The 14,629-nt window shown below is 50.3% G+C and overlaps 1 protein-coding gene across 1 annotated transcript in view; it reads left to right on the top strand.

The window, feature by feature from the left end:
- The window catches only part of TNS2 (tensin 2), a 345,025-nt gene that overhangs the window by 237,735 nt on the left and 92,661 nt on the right, over nt 1-14,629 (top strand). Inside the window, exon 18 of the mRNA XM_078689072.1 lies at nt 2,001-3,554. Within this exon, the coding sequence (XP_078545198.1) occupies nt 2,001-3,554 (1,554 nt within the window). The remainder of the gene's footprint in view (nt 1-2,000; nt 3,555-14,629) is intronic.

Below are 14,629 nucleotides of genomic sequence, written 5' to 3'. Positions count from 1 at the left end.
CAATCACCCGTAAGGGTCTCTAGGCGCTGGGGGCCGTCGGGAAGATTAAGCGAGCTATTGCCCAGAGTCACATGGTGCTGGGCTAACCTGCCGCCGGAGCCGGGGATCGAACCGTGGTCCCCAGATTCCAGCGTCAGTCGCCCTGGCCGCTGCGCCACACCTCTCCCTAGTGTAAGCATCATACACACAAGTACTAATTAAGAGAGTACCACCCAGTATTACTCATGGCCTCCAAAAAGCAAAATACACCGTGCTGATATTGACAGAGAGATGAGGAGGGGGCTTACATCCCCCACATGTGCAGGCAGCAAAGATGTATATTAACATACAGGCACCTATCGCATGATTCTGTTTTCCTTTCATGTATACACCTGACATCCTGTTGATAGTCCTGGCCTGGAATTTTATTATTGTTAACCACACAACCGTGAATCCCTGTGTGTTGCATTCATTCCCCTCAGCAGGGTGGTTCCTACCCAACGTACCCATAGTCAGTGTAGTCCAGTCAAATCTTTCCCTCGCCCCCAGAAGAGAACAGGAAAAGAAAAGGATGGATGTGCAGTATCCAGAATTTCAGTAGCAGTGTGTTTACCCCCAGAACAATATGTAAGATATCTCAGTGTGTTGATCACCAGCTTTACAGAGCTGTGCCCACCTCCAGGTCACAGGTATGCACCCTATGCTTTATAAAAAGAGTATCATTGTCTGGGTTAATGTAAGAAAAAGTTAATAACCTGTCACTACAGTTCAGCAGCTTTACTACTTTTCATGGATGCACGAGATTGAATCATTCTCTATCCTCCCACAAAGAAGGGGAATGACTAAAGCATGTGAATCTATGAAAGATCCAATGCAGGAGAAATAAAAAACATTACCTACCTGTAAATACTCTACTCCAGCTGGGGTATCCTTCATAAATGCTCACTCTTGAATTATTCCTTGTTGTTAAGGTGAAAGTCTGATGAGATACCCACCTTAACAACAGGAAATGATTCAAGCATGTGCATCTAAGAAAGATCCAATGCAAGAAAATGAATGTTTAGGTGGCAGGAGATAATTCAGCGCGTGGTGTGCCCCATACCTCTGCTCTGTAGAATGCAAATCAAAATATTTCTCAGTTCGGGGGACTGTTTCTGGAAATATCTGGGTGGGGTCATCAATGGTGCTGGTATCCCAGAATGCTTTCTATCACAGTGTCCACCGAGGGGATAGTCCAGCAATCGTAGACATTTCAGAACATGTTTTTTTAGACTTATCAGCACAACCCGCCTCCTGTGGCTTGCGCAAGATGCCAGCGTGTCCCTCGTCAAGTGCCGCCATTTAACATTCTGTGGGTGCGATGAAAGTGTGAACAGAAAACAATCACTTGTTTGACTTATTAACAGCCAGACGGGCTAATCTGTACGTATCCATTTTCTATAATCTCTCCGAAGTCTGTGTTGAGTGAATGATTGCAGACCTCTAAATTGATGAGGCAAATTTTAGCACACGTTAGCATATTCAACTCCTTTGCATGCTAGACAAGAATTTACTGTGTTTGTGTACACCTCTTTCTCCTAGATCTGCAGAGGGGCAGGTTAACAAGGAAAAATGCACCATTTGGATCTTTTGCTGGCAATCTAGATATTATATTCCCCATCATCACTCTTTATTTCGGCTTTATAAAACCATAAATGTACAAAAATACATATATAATAGTGTTGATTATGTACAATTTGATCATATTCAATTACAAACCCCTAAAACACAAATATTCTATGCACGCATCATAAGTAGAGTTTGTATAATGTTCCATATAAGCAGCCCACCCTGACAAATGCACTGATCTTCTGCATCTGAACTATATAAAGAAACTGTGCACCTGCAAAGTCTCTAGTACGGTTGATTAATTATCCATGTGCCTCGTTTTTCACCAATACCTAACAGTTTAGCTGCTACTTAATCAATGCTGAATCTCTGAGTAGTAACTAGAGTTTGTTCTGTGCCATTTCTATTTCCAGATCTAGCCCACACCCGGGGTCCCATCGATGGGAGCTTGTACGCCAAAGTGAGGAAGAAACGGAGTCTGAGCATGCCACCCAGCCCCAGCAGCCCTAGCAGTGCTGGTGGCTCGGAGCAGAATCACCGATTGATGTCCATCAGCAGCGACTCAGGCCATTCCTCCACAATAACAGAGAGGATGGACGATCCTGTGCCCCAAAGCAAGACGTTGCCCACTCCAGCTGAAAAGGAGGAGCTGGAGCGGCTTCTGGGAGGTTTTGGGGTCCGAGACAAACTTGAAGCCCAACCACACACAGAGACAGCCTGCCAGAGGGAAGGAGGCAGTCGCAGCGGCCTCACTGAGAGGGAGACAGCCATCTTGGATGACGAACTGACGGAGATGGGTCACTGTGGGATGCTGGGTGCATATCCTGGGAAGAGAGCTGTCCTCTCCCGCCACTGCTCCTGCAGAATTGGGTACCACTCACAGAGCTGCCTGGACCCCAGGTGCACACACAGTCCCGAGAGGGCCCCGAACGGTCTTTATGACATGCCAGATGGCACCCTGGAACGAAGGAGACAGCCCTATGGCATCAATGGAATTAATGGTCTCCACCAAAACCACCACTCCCCTCTTCACCATGAAGACTGCTCCCAGGTCCAGCCTGGAGACAGCTATACACAGGTGGAGAAGAGACGGGTATACCGTTCCCAATCAGAGGGCACCGCCACACAGCAGTGCCACTTAGGCAATGAGATGCGACCTCAGAGCCCTCAAAGGAGGACCAGCTTGCGGGATCACCAAGGGCATATGTACAAGCCTTCCAACTACAGAGAGCTTGTATTTATGGACGGACACCCTCTGCGAAACCTGGAGCCACCAAAACTGCCACCAGTGTGCCCGTGTCAGGACTGCCAAACAAAAGCTGCCCATGACGAGATGAGCCTCTCTGCCGCAACCTTTTACGGGCTGCGTTTGGACCGGGAAGCTATTCCACCGTCATCAGAGATGTGGTCCCACGATAACATGAACTCTGCTGTCCTCCACCAGCTCTCTCGCGCCGGGCATCCAGCGCAACCAGGGTCTCTGCTTATGCCCGCGACTGCTTATGGACAACATGTGCGAGGGCACCATGACACACCTGTCTTCGATTTTGATCCTGCTCATACTAAGATGCCACCTCTTTTTGGACATGCATACCCCCCTCATCCCAAGGCCCATCTAGACCCTTACCACTTCGCCAGGTTTGCTGAAGGACGATATACCCCTGGCTACCCAGTAATGGCCGCTGGGCATGGACCTTTCAGTTATTTATCACCCCAGTGCCCACAGCCATCCTTCTGTAACAGTCCGGATTATGGCAGAGCACCTGCCCGCCCTCCATGCCTGTCTCCCCCTGAGATGCGATCTTGCACAGGCGAACGCTACTCCCCTCCGTCGGGCCCCATGAGCCCTCAAGGGATGTCCCATTCATCCTTACGTGGTCTCAGCTATGGAACTCACCCAGAGGAGAGTGGGGATAACTACCCATCGGCTGTCCAGCAGCACCGAGTTAGAATGTCTCCTACGCAAGGTAAGTACACAGGTGGGCGGGCTTGTTTGGGGGTCACTAGTCCTTTCTGCTTTCATAATGCAAAATGAATGTATGTTGTGTATTGCGGTGTTGCTGCAATGTGGGCTGCCTCATCAGTAGTTCCCCCCCGGCGTCCCGAAGACACATGCATGTCATTTTCAGGACAGTATTTGCAGGATAGTGCACACAGGGGCGTAGCTTCAGGGGCGGTGTTTAGGGTGTTACACCCCACTCATAAATGTATTTTCAGATGAATGGTTGGGTGCAGGTGCTTTTAGTCAGGTATGGTGAGATGTCTGTCGGATTTCACCTGTGATTTTTGCATACACACACACACACTCTCATCTGTTTTGAAAGCCCTAAACAAAAAAAATGTTTACAAAATATTGTTTTTCTTTCATTTAGTACTCTTATTAATCCGTATTCCTCTCCCTTTACACTGCTTCTTAAGCCCCTCTTATGCGCCCTGTTTGTCATATAATGTATTTCAACATTACATGCCAGAGTGATTGTAGGGAAATCTGAAGCTCAATCGCCCCCCCCCCCCCCCATTTTACTGACCAAGCTACGGCCCTTTGTGCACAGTCGATGTTACCCGTTACACAGATTTGGTGACAGGAAGAGCTCTTCACGGGCGAGATTTGCAAATAGTCTGCTGGTTATTCAGTCCAGCTGGGCATGGGTTAGGCTGTGTAGCATTTGGTTAATTCCCACTAAACACAGCTCCTAACTGGGCTAACCCAACATGGCAGTGCCCTCCTGATTGAAGGTGGCCGTGTGACACTTTGTAGTAAAAGCATTAACATATAAAGCAGTGGTCTTCAAACTTTGGGGCGCCCACCCCAAGGGGGCATGGAGTCTTGTGAATGGGGCATAGCTTCACACCCACAGCAGTGCACGAGACCGGCAAGAAACTCGCTGGCAGTTTTCTTCACACCATTTTGTAGCCTATTCTTCTCGTTCTATATTTTGTGGTCTTATAAAGGAAGTTCTTCCTACTGGAAATGCTCCTTTTAGACCTAAACCTCATTGCAGGAATGCTGTGAACTCGGTAAGCAGGAACAGACTGAGATCTGAAAGCAGCCCGGGCCAAATGTTGAAACCTGTCCCTGCTACCTTTCTGTCTCTTTCCAAATGCTATCTTCCTTGTTTTGTTCCGTCTGTGCATGCTGCCTTAAATCTGGGAGCTGGAGATGTAGGCTATTGCCGTTGGCCTACAAATATGGCCCCCAATGGCTCCAACCCCCACGGAACCCCCTCCCCTCGGGTCAAGAAAATGCCCAATAGAATAAATAGACAATCATGCTCAGCCTATGCGGCGATTGAAAAAGTCCATTGCTGAGGAGAAAACCTCAAAGGAAACTTAGGGCTTACACACACAAGTGCGGGCAATCAAGAGAACTCAGCTTCTAAGGAGCTTAAGTGGTTTCTTTTTCACACATTTTAATGTTTTTTTAGATCTTTAGAACAAAACACGTATCAGTCAACTTACATCTTTTCTGATTTTCTTTCAAGAGTCCCTCTTGTATGAAAATGCAGTTTTGTTTGATTTTTGAAAAATTATGTTCTGAAAACGCTGACTAGGAGTAAAGTAAATCTCAGACATAAAACATGTTTGCTTTCATTCACATGCCTCTTTTTCATCTTGTTGCACAATGCTACCTTAACCTGACGCCACCACACCCTGGCCTTGCCCATGCTTCATCTAATCTTCACCTCCCTGGCCCTACAATGTTCTCTCCTCCATCTTCTCAACACTGAGCAGGGGTATTCCTGCCCCTCAAATGCCTCCTGAACAAGTTTCTGAGGCAGGGCACTGTGAGGCAAAGAAGTGAAAAACAGTAGCACATACATCCTCCTGTTTTCTCCCATCCTCATTATTCCCCAGCCCCACCCCCATCCCCACCTTCATCTTTTCAATCACCTCTGAAGTGGGTGCCCATAATCCCAAGCTCTCCCAGTGTCCAATAGTCCAGCCTGTCCCTGAGATCAGTGTTCCATCCCCTGTAAAAGCTGGTTTTACTTTCTACAGCTCCTGTAAGGTAGTGGTGGCTGGTGCGGGAGGATGTATGATAGTACAACGCGATCATTTTGATCGCGGTACTTTACATCGCGGATTTTACAACACAAGTCGTTAAAACGACTTGCGTTGGAGGGCGCGGATTGAGGATTATTATAATTTTCTATTCCAACACCAGCCCACGTAACAGTAGGGAAGGTGTTGGAATATAAAATTACAATATTCCTTAACCAACAGCGCCATCCAGCGCAAGTCGTAGTAACGGCTTGCGTTGTAATGGCAGCGTGGTAAAGGTCGTGCGGTGTAAACACCGCGTTGTAAACGACGTTTACCGTGCGGGAGAAGCCTATGAGTCCATTATACACTGAAGAACTCTGTATGTCCCTTGGATGAACGGGACTTCTACCATTCAAAGCTCACCAGTTGGGTGATCCTTGTCTCAGCACTGCTATAGGCTAAGCTGTGTCCACATACTAACAGCTCCTCACTTCAACACAACTAGAGCAAGCTCAGCTTGGTCCAGAAATAGACGGTTCCTCACCTCAACCCAAAATCCATCCCTGTTTAGTAACATACCTACTCTTGCTTCTCTATATCCCTTTCAAGGTTTGAGAGGGGCTTGACTCCAAAATGGTTTTGCTCATGGGGGCCAAGTGTCACAAAGTTTGAAGACCATTGACTTAAAGTGATAGGAAAGGATTGAATTGAACACTGTCATTGCACTGGGATAGTCGAACACTTCTGAAAAATAGTCGAATTAAAGACTAAGTTGATGGCCAAGGGCTGAGGCAGTTAACTTTCTAACTGTCAAAAGATTTTTTGAAGATTATTCATCTAAACATTAGGGAGGGATGAAACACTTGGGAGAAATGCAACCTGGCTTGCTCTGGGAGAACAGGTTTTAAATTGGGGAACATCCATTACGACGCGGTGTTTACACCGCACTACCATTACAAGGATGGTTTTACAACGCAAGTCGTTAACACGACTTGCGCTGGAGGGTGCTCTAGGCTAAGGAATAGTAGATTTACTATTCCAACACCTTCCCTACTGTACGTAGGCTGGTGTTGGAATAGTAAATCTTACTATTCCTAAGTCCAGCACCCTACAGCGCAAGTCGTGGTAACGACTTGCGTTGTAAAATCAGCGTTGTAATGGTAGTGCAGAGTAAACACCGCGTTGTATTGACATACAACCTTTAAATCACACTTACCAGGTAGTTATTTTTCAACTCCAGTAAACTCCATTTCTAAGACAATAATTTCAGTTATAATCTAAGGATTTAAAGCACTCTATACTGTGGTTATTTTTATCTTATGTTCTAGTCCCATCGAATCAAATATATCACAACAGGTAGTTGGAAAAGGCTTTGGCTCAAACTCCCTCTTTTCTCAGCTTGTGGGAGCACCACCAAAGACTTAATGAGATTTATGCCCAAGAGCTGAGTGAAGTGATTTATTAATAAATTGAGAGAAGACCCCACACGTTCCAGGGAACAGGGTACTAGGGACAATGTAAAGTCAAAGAACAATCCCTGGAGAGGTTGATATATAGGGCTACTTTAACACTCGTTAACAGTATATATACCAAGAATAATATTGAGATCACTGGTCACAGACTAGTTTGTAACGTTCACCGTCTTTTTATTAAAAAACATCTTTGTTAAAATTTCAGTATGAATTCAATTTTACTGAAAACATAAAATGTAAAAAAGTAACACTCTAAACAATAAATTTAAAAACAACTAGATATTTTCATGTTGAACTATACAGTACAAATAAATGAAAAGATACACAATTTCTAAATTATCAACATACTTTCATCATTAAAGCAGAAAAGATAGACAAAGGAAAGGAGAAAACCCCACATGCAGAAAAAATACCTAATATTTTCATAGATAATCTGATTCAACAGCCTACACAGTGATATGCTAGAATCTCCGGTATTACAATATGCAAAATATCCTGAGTCCTAGGGGCTTGAATTCATAAAGAGACAAAAGGCGTTGACGCGTTTCGGTGTATCAGCCCGTGGATATAGCTACACCTTCATCAGGACAGTTTCATTTGGGGTCATCTGATTCAATTAACAGAAATCCTTGCTTTATTTAGGGATACTGTTTAGAATTCGCAGTGTTGGTCAATTTCCACACACCGCCTGGCATAGGATGGGAACGGTTCAACTTTCGCTCCGTTCCGATCGTTTTTAGGTTTTGCCTCGCCAAAAAGATGCGCTCTGCGCATCTTTTTCGCGCAGGCGAAAACCTGATGAGAATTGTAGTGTGCTTTGGGTCGGCCCTCCTCATTCATTGGCTGGCTCCGTAAATGGAGCCTTGCCATTGGACGAGGGGCCTGTCCGTCAATGCCGGACCAGACACGGGGGCGTTCCCGACATTCTTTGGCTTTTGCCGACGTCACGCGACGCCGGGAACGCCCCCGATTCTGTTCCGGCATTGCCGGCACCTCCCTTGCTCCCCCTCCCGCTTGTTTCCTGGTGCCCGCCTTCGTGCTCCGGCCGGCCGTCGTCAGCGTCTCTCCTCCCCCTTTCCCGCCCCCTCCCGCTTGTTTTGGTGCCCGTCTTCTGCTCCGGCCGGCCGTCGTCAGCTCTCTCCTCCCCCTTTCCCGCCCCCTCCCGCTTCTCTCTGATGCAACATTAACGAGAGTCTTCATTACACGGAAACAGTCAGAAATAAAACAAAACACATCAATTTATGCACCATAGAATGTTAAGCGTGCACAACAAAATACTCTGCAACCCACACATCAGGTGTGGGGGCGATCAGTCAGTGACAGCAGCATCACGGGGGCTGCTCCTGATAGCCCAATGATCACGCCGGAGGCATCAGTGCCAAGAGCGGCTCTCGCTCTCCCCGGGCTCAAAGGGGGAGTAAAGTCCACGATCCCTCGCTCTTCCGTGTGTGACAGGTAGCTCGGGCTGTGAGAGCACGCGTGGTGGTGACCTACGGGAGTGAAGACCCCAGGGAGCTGAGTCAGTGCTCGTGAAAGGTGCGGGGCCCGCTAAGGTGCACTGGCGCTGCTTGGTCAGCGCTTACCCAACCCACCTCATCCTGCCCTTTCTCTGCCCGAGCTCACCCGCCGTTGCTGCCTGCCGCCCTCTGTCCCTTGTCATCCTGCCCTTGACCTTGATCCCTCGGGCTCACCCGCGCTGGTCCCCCCCCCCCCCGCATCTACGTCCTGCCCTTGATCCTGCTTACCTGCACGATGTGTGTGACAAACTGCAAATATTAGATCGACAACACATAAAAACATCCAATAAAAATCAAAGAACGACAAGACCAATTAAACAAGGCACACGTAGGGCCGTGGAGCTTCAGAGTGCAGAGTGGAGCTTCAGAGTGCAGAGTGGAGCTTCAGAGTGCAGAGTGGAGCTTCAGAGTGCAGAGTGGAGCTTCAGAGTGCAGAGTGGAGCTTCAGAGTGCAGAGTGGAGCTTCAGAGTGCAGCTTCAGAGTGCAGCTTCAGAGTGGAGCTTCAGAGTGCAGCTTCAGAGTGGAGCTTCAGAGTGGAGCTTCAGAGTGGAGCTTCAGAGTGGAGCTTCAGAGTGGAGCTTCAGAGTGGAGCTTCAGAGTGGAGCTTCAGAGTGGAGCTTCAGAGTGCAGAGTGCAGAGTGGTGGAGCTTCAGAGTGCAGAGTGCAGAGTGGTGGAGCTTCAGAGTGGAGCTTCAGAGTGGAGCTTCAGAGTGCAGAGTGGAGCTTCAGAGTGCAGCTTCAGAGTGCAGAGTGCAGAGTGGAGCTTCAGAGTGGAGCTTCAGAGTGCAGAGTGCAGAGTGGTGGAGCTTCAGAGTGGAGCTTCAGAGTGCAGAGTGCAGAGTGGTGGAGCTTCAGAGTGGAGCTTCAGAGTGGAGCTTCAGAGTGGAGCTTCAGAGTGGAGCTTCAGAGTGGAGCTTCAGAGTGGAGCTTCAGAGTGGAGCTTCAGAGTGCAGAGTGGAGCTTCAGAGTGCAGAGTGGAGCTTCAGAGTGCAGAGTGGAGCTTCAGAGTGCAGAGTGGAGCTTCAGAGTGCAGCTTCAGAGTGCAGAGTGCAGAGTGGTGGAGCTTCAGAGTGGAGCTTCAGAGTGCAGAGTGCAGAGTGGTGGAGCTTCAGAGTGGAGCTTCAGAGTGCAGATTCAGAGTGCAGATTCAGAGTGCAGAGTGGAGCTTCAGAGTGCAGATTCAGAGTGCAGAGTGGAGCTTCAGAGTGCAGAGTGGAGCTTCAGAGTGCAGAGTGGAGCTTCAGAGTGCAGAGTGGAGCTTCAGAGTGCAGAGTGGAGCTTCAGAGTGGAGCTTCAGAGTGGCGCTTCAGAGTGCAGAGTGGAGCTTCAGAGTGGAGCTTCAGAGTGGCGCTTCAGAGTGGCGCTTCAGAGTGCAGAGTGGAGCTTCAGAGTGGCGCTTCAGAGTGGCGCTTCAGAGTGCAGAGTGGAGCTTCAGAGTGGCGCTTCAGAGTGGCGCTTCAGAGTGCAGAGTGGAGCTTCAGAGTGGCGCTTCAGAGTGGCGCTTCAGAGTGCAGAGTGGAGCTTCAGAGTGGAGCTTCAGAGTGGCGCTTCAGAGTGGCGCTTCAGAGTGCAGAGTGGAGCTTCAGAGTGGCGCTTCAGAGTGGCGCTTCAGAGTGCAGAGTGGCGCTTCAGAGTGCAGAGTGGCGCTTCAGAGTGGCGCTTCAGAGTGCAGAGTGGCGCTTCAGAGTGGAGCTTCAGAGTGGCGCTTCAGAGTGGCGCTTCAGAGTGCAGAGTGGCGCTTCAGAGTGGAGCTTCAGAGTGGCGCTTCAGAGTGGCGCTTCAGAGTGCAGAGTGGAGCTTCAGAGTGGAGCTTCAGAGTGGCGCTTCAGAGTGGCGCTTCAGAGTGCAGAGTGGAGCTTCAGAGTGGAGCTTCAGAGTGGCGCTTCAGAGTGGCGCTTCAGAGTGGCGCTTCAGAGTGGAGCTTCAGAGTGGAGCTTCAGAGTGGAGCTTCAGAGTGGAGCTTCAGAGTGGAGCTTCAGAGTGGAGCTTCAGAGTGGAGCTTCAGAGTGGAGCTGCAGAGTGGAGCTTCAGAGTGGAGCTGCAGAGTGGAGCTGCAGAGTGGAGCTGCAGAGTGGAGCTGCAGAGTGGAGCTGCAGAGTGGAGCTGCAGAGTGGAGCTTCAGAGTGGAGCTTCAGAGTGGAGCTGCAGAGTGGAGCTGCAGAGTGGAGCTTCAGAGTGCAGAGTGGAGCTTCAGAGTGGAGCTTCAGAGTGTCAAGAGCAATGCCAATAGCTCTAACTTTAACAAAGGCAAAACCATTGCATTGTAAATGCTTGTTTTTTATAAGAAGGATTTATAGAATGTTTCTTCCTTAGTTTGTCTGCTTGAAATCTGACTTCCCTGGTTATCGGATATTTCCTCACTTTGTTTCGTGCGGGGCCCTTATATTTTTAAAGGGGTCACCTTCCCCGTGGTTCGCCTTATATTGCAGATTCGTCACTTGTCGCTTGATAACGATTTACATTGGTCCAAACGAAAAAACGAGACCGGATGTACCCGTGGCGAGCGCCGCTTCCAGATCCAAAAGACATACGCTAATATCCACAAATCGTTATCAAGCGACAAGTGGCGAATCTGCAATATAAGGCCATATATTCGCTGCAATTTCGGGAACATCATCCTCAACTTTTTCAGGACCTAGCGGCATCTACACTTCAAAAGAGGAGGGATTTTCGACCGGTGACTTCCCTTCTGCGGGAACGCAACATCGCATATTCCTGGGGGCACCCCTTCAGGATCATCTTCAGGTGGCAGAATCGACTGATGCAGATACGCTCCCTGCAGGAAGCGAAGGAGCTCTTGGGTTTGGATGAGGCTGCCCCGTCCCAGGGGTCGAATGCATCCCCGTCTCGGAGGCGACGTCGGACCTCTTCATGGCATAGAGTGGGGTCCTCTCCGACGCGGGGGCGCCCGGACCGCGATGCCAGCCAGCAGGAGAGGGGGAGTGCAGTGGCTTCAGTAGTTTCAGCGACGGTGCCGGCGTCACAGGCCAGCTCCGGAGCGGCGTGACGGTGACTTGATAATGCGGATCGGCGCTGGAGGGGGCATGGACCCCCCCGGTCTGGGTGAATGGAAGTACTTTTGGAGAAGACTCCCCAGACCGTGACCTTGGGAGGAACCGAGATGGTCTCCCTGCCCTGTCCCCGGAGTGGTCGGTGCTTCGTGACCTGTGGACCACTGGGACTGATGAGTATATTTTTCACTGTTTCTGTTCTGTTTACACTTTCACTGTTCCCCTTTTCTTCAGGGGACAGTTGGTTTGAGGGGGGGGAGGGGGGGGGAAATGTTGGTGGCGACTGGAGTGATTCATGGCATGTACGGTGGGTCTGGTGTGGTGTGGGAGTGGCGTGTGTGGGGTTGACTATGGCGCTGGGGGATCTACGGGAGGCGGGGGGTCGGGATGGGGAGGCGCGGGTGAGATCTAGGGGTCGCATGTCACTGTTCCCCTTGAGCGGAAGATGGCTGACTGTAGGGTGGGGGGGCCCGATGCTGTTTATAGAGAGTGTTGGGTTGTGGGACCATCATGCCGCTTAGTATAGGGACGTGGAATGTTAAAGGCCTGAACTCGCCGCAGAAGAGGCAGAAGGTGTGGAAGTATGTAACTGATCATCAGTTGGATGTTGTGGGGCTCCAGGAGACCCACCTGGCGCGTAAGGACGAGCTGCGCCTTCGTCATAAGGCGTTTCCCATCATTTATAGGTCTTCGGCGTCCACAAAGCATAGAGGGGTGGCTCTCCTGTTTCGTTCTACGCTGCACTTCCAGCCCCACGATGTCTGTAGTGATAAGGATGGACGCTGGCTGATGGTGAAGGGGCTTGTTCAGGGGAGGCTTTGTACGTTTGTGGTGGTGTACATCCTTAACGCTGGTCAGAATCAGTTTTTGCAGGGACTGTTGCAGCGTGTGGGGGACTTTGCGGAAGGGCACTTGTTCCTTTTAGGGGACTTTAACCTGGTATGGGATGCGAATGTGGATAGCTCTGGGACCCGTAGGGTACATACAGGGGTGTTTTCCCCCTCCTCGCAGCAGGTGGTTGGGGATCTGGGTCTGGTCGACAGTTGGCGCTTCTTCCACCCTGCCTCCCGGGATTACACCTTTTTTTCGCATGTCCATCAATCATACTCCCGACTGGACAACATTTTTATTAGCCAGGCGCTTAGGGGGGATGTCCTTGACTCCGTCATTCTTCCACTCTCGGTATCTGACCATAGTCTCCTGGTGCTTAGCCTCCGGTGGTCCTCACCTGGTGATGGGCAAAGGAAATGGTATTTCCCGGCATCGGTAGTGCGGGACGATGTCTCTAGTAAGGCACTGCGTAAGGCCATCAAGGACTTTCTCGAGCTGAACCCAGTGTCGGACACGTCGGTCTCCAACACTTGGGACGCTTTGAAGGCTTCCATCAGGGGCACTTGCTTGGGACTCAATGCAAATCTTAATAAAGCACGGCGCAAGGATAGGGAAGCTCTGGAGGCTGAATTGGCGGTCCTTGAGCAGGCTCACAAGCTTAACCCCTCTAGAGTTACCCTCCGGCCTTTGACCGCAGTTCGTGGGAAACTGAGGGCCCACTACAATAACAGGGCCGAATTGACGCTGTTGCGGTTAGGCAGGCAGTCTTATTCTTGCGGTAACAAAGTGGGCAGACATTTGGCAAGGCAGCTGCGAGATAGGCGGGAGCGTGAGTATATCGGGGGGATTAGGGACGCTGCGGGTGAGCTGCATCACCGGGACGAGCAAAAGGCGGCCATTTTTGGCCGTTTTTATGGAGACCTTTATACTGGGGACGAGCTGGACGCGGAGTCCCAGATGCAGTATCTGCAGCGCTTACCCCTTCCCCAGGTGTCCAAAGAGTGGAATGAGGTCCTGGAGGCTCCAATTACCAGGGAAGAGGTACTCGGGGCTATTAAGAACCTGAAACTGCACAAGGCCCCTGGGCCGGACGGATACACTGCCGTCTTCTATAAGACGTTCGCCTCTGACCTTTGCGACTTCCTGGTGACCCTCTTTAACGACATGGCTGAGACCGGCTCTTCGACGGGCTCCCTGGCCGAGGCGGTTATAACGGTCCTGCCGAAGCCGGGGAAAGATCCCACCCAGTGTGCCTCGTTTCGCCCCATAGCGCTCCTTAACTTGGATGCGAAGTTATACTCGACAATCTTGGCGCGTAGAATGCAGGATCTGTTACCAGCGATCATACACCCTGACCAGTCCGGGTTTATCAAGGGGCGCCAGACTCACGACAATACCCGCAGAGTTGTGCATCTCATTGAAAAGGCGGACAGGTTTCGCATCCCGGCGGTCCTGGTGGGGTTGGATGCCGAGAAGGCATTCGACCGTGTGGACTGGCGCTTCCTGTTTCATACGATGACGGCTTTTGGCTTTTCGGAAAAGTTCATTACCATGGTGAGGGCTAATTTTTGCAGTCCTAGATCTCGGGTGGGAATCAATGGCCACTTGTCTGCATTCTTCCCGCATTCCAGGGGTACTAGGCAGGGTTGCCCCCTTTCCCCTCTCCTGTTCGCGTTGAGCATTGAGCCCCTGGCGGTGGCGATTAGGGAACATGAGGGTATACGGGGCATTCCGTTCGCGGGAGAGCAGCACACGATCACGCTCTTCGCGGATGACGTACTTCTTTCCATTGCTGATCCTGAACGCTCGTTGCCTTGTGTTAGGGAGACCCTGCTGGAATATGAAGTGGTCGCAGGCTTCAAGGTTAATTACGGCAAGTCGCATGTCCTGAATCTCACTCTATCGCCTGCGGATGCGGAACGTTTGCGCACTTTGACGCCCTTGGCCTGGGCTGCTGACTCGCTTGTCTACTTGGGGGTCCGCTTGACCCCCACTGTGGGCGGGCTATTCGCGGCTAATTTCCCCTCTTTGCTGGCAAAGACTAGAGCCGATTTGGACAAATGGAAACCTAAATTTTTATCATGGCTGGGTAGAATCCATGCTGTAAAGATGGTCCTCCTTCCCAAATATTTGTACTTATTTCAGGCCCTCCCCATCCCTCTGGACGGCGACTTTTTTCGGCGCCTTAGAACGCAGATCTTGCGATTTGTGTGGCAAGGGGGCCGA

The sequence above is a fragment of the Lissotriton helveticus genome, chromosome 1_1 (genome assembly GCF_964261635.1).
Source record: "Lissotriton helveticus chromosome 1_1, aLisHel1.1, whole genome shotgun sequence".
Classification (NCBI taxonomy): domain Eukaryota; kingdom Metazoa; phylum Chordata; class Amphibia; order Caudata; family Salamandridae; genus Lissotriton; species Lissotriton helveticus.
Note: the sequence above shows the minus strand (reverse complement) of the source record. Positions and strands in the feature narration are given on the sequence as shown.